The 5,135-nt window shown below is 31.3% G+C and overlaps 1 protein-coding gene across 1 annotated transcript; it reads left to right on the plus strand.

Moving 5' to 3' along the window:
* Positions 1-1,328: 1,328 nt before the first annotated feature.
* Positions 1,329-3,484, plus strand: LOC101746251 (probable arginine--tRNA ligase, mitochondrial). Its single transcript, XM_004927920.5, has 2 exons — positions 1,329-2,548; positions 2,765-3,484. The coding sequence occupies exons 1-2, from the start codon at positions 1,477-1,479 to the stop codon at positions 3,262-3,264; spliced, it is 1,572 nt and encodes a 523-aa protein (XP_004927977.1). The 5' UTR covers positions 1,329-1,476; the 3' UTR covers positions 3,265-3,484.
* The last annotated feature ends 1,651 nt before the right edge of the window (positions 3,485-5,135 follow it).

Raw genomic sequence — 5,135 nt, forward strand, 5'->3', positions numbered from 1 at the left:
ATCAACGAACAAACGACGAACAAATAACTAAAAATAATTAAATCTGAAAATAAAAAAAATGGGTAGTCAAATTCAGTGAGCCATGTACTTACCCTTTTAATATAATTTTCGCAACCTGCAACATAAACATCATAGATTATACACTTAATATTTGAGATAAACATCATAGATTATATATACCGTAAAATGGGGCGATTAGGGACAAATTCCAACTTTATGAGCAATTTAAAGGTAGTTGTTGATGTATATAATGCTATATCAGGATCAAAATGATTGAGTCTTGGGGGCATCTTTGTTGTCTAATTTAAAATTATGCAACTAGCATTCCAGTTTAAGCAAAAAATGCAAAAATAGGTGTAATCCCTATTTACCCGAAAATTGCGGTTAATTGGGACGAAATGAGAAATTTACTAGGGTTGGCACTACTTTTATTTTTATATATAGTTTTAATTAATTTATTTATTTAGTTGCACCAACAAAGTGATCATCAATAAAAAAAATTGAAAAACTGACAAAAGTACATGGCAGACATCATCTCAATTATAGGTGCAATCGACAGTGCATTAACAACAAAAATATATATATATTTAAACATATATAGTGGGCTTTCTTAGAAACGGTTTATATTTCTCCGTTATTGGTAAGTACTAAGGGGCTGATATTTCTATCTGGGTTAAGAGATTAGGTGTGTCGGTTATTCCATGGATTAATCAGATGAATACCCCCACTCTGAACAAATATTAAATATTTTGTTATGTATTACTTAGACATTTTTGTCCACCTTGAGATTTCATTGATCTTGTTACATGTCTCTGCAAAACCGACTTACTTATATTAAATTGCTTATCTATTTCAACTAAAGACTTATTCCCAATTTCGCTTCGTATAAACCAGGTTTTTACCAACAAATTTAAAAAATATTGTTATAACTACATAGACAACCCTACAAACCTGTACCTATTTATACTTAGGTCGTTTCCATTTCACGTATTCTCATCCCAATTGACCCCTTTTTCGTTGTTATTTGTACCTAAGACGTCCCCAATATCCCCAAAAACAACAGATTTTTACATGTATTTTTATTTAATCAAATACCTTAAAACCAATAACAACTGAGACTTACCTTTAATATATATGCTGGTTCAAACATTAAATAACGTTTATAAATCATAGTCGTCTTCTATTATTATCAAATAAATAAAAGAGAGCAAAGTTTCTAGCACTAAAATAATTACCACCACAGGAAGTTAATTTGAGACGCGATTTTTTTTTAGTTAGCAGCTATTATCATGCATATTCAGAGTTGTTTTGTGAACTTTCAACATTCTACTAATAAACTACAAAAAATGGAAGATTTTGCAACGAATATAAAACTTATATTGAGCGTCGAAAGATTTTCCCGGTTTTTTCCCGATTCGCCTCTCAATCCCTAATCGCCCCATTTTACCGGTACACATAATATAATATTTATACATTATGAATACAGTGATAAAAGTAAAAAGGGCTCCTCTTTGTTTTGAACTAAATATGAGATATACTTTAAATTTTAGATGTAAACAAATTGTACGATATTCGCAAAAATTAGATACGGGACAAATTCAACCAGATATTTCCAATAGTAGCAAAAATACAGAAAAGTTTGTCCACAGTGTTATAAGTAATATTTTGAAACGTAAACCAAATACTAATCTCACACCTAAGAAAATTGTTATAGATTTTAGCTCTCCAAATATTGCCAAGCCATTCCATGCAGGTCATTTACGCTCAACTATAATTGGTAACTTTATTGCAAATATTCACAAATATTACAAAGATTATGTTTTCAAAATAAATTACTTGGGCGATTGGGGAACACAATTTGGTTTACTTCAGTATGGATTAAAAGCTCAAAATGTAAATATGAATGAATTACAGAAGCCAATTAAACAATTATATGACATCTATGTTAACATGAACAAATTGGCAGAAACGGATGAAAATGTTCAAAATGAAGCCAGAAAATACTTTTCAGATATAGAACAAGGAAAAATAAGTCTGGAAAACTGGAAGAAAATCCGCAACGTAACAGTGCATGAATTAGAAAATGTATATCAAAGATTAGGTATAACTTTTGATGCTTTCCATTGGGAATCTGATTACAATGGCATTGCCATCAGAGATCTGATGGATTACTTACAGAAACATAACATTATAAGTAATGATGAAACAGGAAAGAAAATTGCTACCATCAATAACAAAAAAATCACGTTTCTTAAAAGCGACAATTCCACTTTGTATCTCACTAGAGATGTTGCTGCTTTATTGGATCGTCATAAAAAATATGATTTTGATAAGATGTTGTACATTGTTGATAATTCACAGGCTGATCATTTCTCATCTGTTTTTGAAATTGTAAAGCAGTTTAATAAGAAGTGTACTGAAGGCTGTGAACATATAAAATTTGGAAGAATAAAGGGTATGAGTACAAGAAAGGGTAATGCTGTATTTTTAAATGATATCTTAGATGAAGCGAAACAGAAAATGTATGAAAAACAAATGCAGTCAAAAAGTAAGAAACTCTAAAACTATCCCATAATCCCATGTTTTTTAATTAAAACTGCTTTTACTGTTTAATCTTGCATTTATTATTATTGTTAGTACATAATAATTATCATTTCGAATACTACACTTTTTGAAAAATCATAAATTTGAAATAACAGGTTCATTAAAGGACATAAAATGATGAACTGAACATAAAATAAATTTGTCCCTTTCATTTCAACAGACACAAGGCAATCTGCAATGAATGAAGAAACATGTGACATACTTGGTACCACTGCTGTAGTAATTAATGATTTAAAACAAAGAAGACAGCGTGATTATGAATTTAACTGGGACAGAGCTCTACAAAGTGAAGGTGACAGTGGAATTAAATTACAATATCTACATTGCAGACTTAGAAGCTTAGAAAAAAATTGTGGTGTTTCCATCCCTGAGTTTTGCAGTCCAGCTCTTCTGACTGAAGATATAATAGTTGATGTAGTAAATGAGCTGTCAAAATTTGAAAATGTTTTACAGAGGTCATTTGAAGCATATGAAGCCTGTATTTTAGTCAGTTACTTGTTCCGCTTAGCTAAATGTATAAATAAAATGTTCAAAGAGATGAAAGTAAAAAATGTAGATCAAAGTACTGCCGAACAAAGGCTTTTAGTTTTTCATGCAGCTCGTATCGTTGTAAAAACTAGTTTAGAAATTTTAGGTGTGAGACCTCTTGATGAAATGTAAATCTAGTCATTTTACTATTTATATAAAACGACTTGTGTAGTTTCAACCAAGTTAAATTTTCAACAACTACATTTTACTGTACTGTTTACCTAATATAATATTAGCAAGTGAATGTAGGTAAAATCAAAATTATTGTAATAATATTTATGTATCTACAATCTGATGTCATTTTGTACTACTTAATCTTAATAAGTAGACAACATAATAAATGATGCCACAACTTTTTCTTTTATTATGCATTGATATTTCAGTTAAAGACTCAGGCTTAACTGTGTCTGTTCTTAAATTGTAATCAAGTGATTTTAAATGAATATCGATTAAATTTCATTCGTAACGCACTTAGCCAACTTATAATCTGTTCATTGCTTTTAAAATTACAAAAAACAAGATTGTATCCTAGTATGCAATTTCTCTTTTGCAGTCTTAAGACTTTTTTCTGAAAAATTACATTGAGCATATTGATTTTTTTAAATGTAATTTTTATAACAATTTCAATGGGATAGCCGCTTTACAATACAAATTAAGACAATTGAGACATCAATTCATGATTGTAGACATTGTACTACGGTACTAAGGAGGGTAGAAGTACCTTAATTAAAACTATTATCTATGGAAGTACCTCCATAGTTTTCAGGCGATAGTGTATAGTCTATGGTCACTTTAACCAATAAGTCCAGGTGAGCTATAGCAGATAAACTATCTATGTAAACCATAAAAAAAAACTGATCATAAATCTAATTTATTTCAATGTATCGTTATAAATCAATCACACCTCATGAAGAAGTTGAAGAAGAACATTAAAATAAAAAATGTAAATTTCTAAATATGTAGTTAGTTATTGCGCTGCGTAAACGCAGGAGCGGGTTTAGTCCCAAAACCTGGTGGTACGTGTGGCAAAAATAAATTCTAAAAGAGTAAGCACAAGGGTGCCAAGAAATACAAATAAACTTAATTCCGATAACGTATAGTGTAAGACAACATCTAATTGTAAAAAGCTTCGAGTGAACGTGCACTTGTATTGATGCATGAACGCATAGAAATGTGCTTGTTCAAATAATTACACATTCCCTTCATGTTGACGTTGAATATAGTTACATTTGAATTTGTGAATAGTTGTATTACAACTAAGTAAGTACCCAAGTAGTTGGATCAATGCATATACTACCGAATCGAGACCACGACTGAGAAGATCCGACAAGATCGGAACTGGTTAAGGGCAGTGGTTGACAGTAAGATGGTTATAATTAGCGACAGCCACTTTATGGGGGCCATCCTGTTGCTGGGTTGTCGTAAAGAAACGTTCCTACGCTGTCTTGAATTATTCACGTCGTCACGTCGTGAAGCTCTACAATCCCAATTAGCAAATTATTTCGAAGGCTTACCTAAGAAACATGGGTATGAGCCACATGAGTGAAACCTATACTTGCATATAGTCAAGAGGGTCAAGTGCAATCAATCCTTAAAACAAGGTCAGAGAATTAAGTTTCGATAGCTAACAAATACAAAAAAAATGCTCTAAAAATATATTTCTCTATTGATTTTTTTAAGTACTACTAAATCGGCTATCGCGCAGGATTTACAGGTTCCGCCGTCTAACGTCTTTTGAGTTTATCAACTGTCGCTCTTTCCATGACTATGGCCACGAAATGTGATATTACTAAAGCTAGGTTTAAATTTAATATACATTTAATCTCATTCAAGGAAGCAAGCAAGGATAGTCATTATTTTGACTTCGGGACGATTTTCATACTCTGTATACATCATTTTTTAATGCAAAGTACGTAATGAACAAAAAGTCTACTCTGTCTACGCAAAACACATGAAGTCGATGATCGCTTTCATCTATACCACAGACAATCGAGACACGTCGT

Source organism: Bombyx mori, chromosome 13 (genome assembly GCF_030269925.1).
Source record: "Bombyx mori chromosome 13, ASM3026992v2".
Lineage (NCBI taxonomy): Eukaryota > Metazoa > Arthropoda > Insecta > Lepidoptera > Bombycidae > Bombyx > Bombyx mori.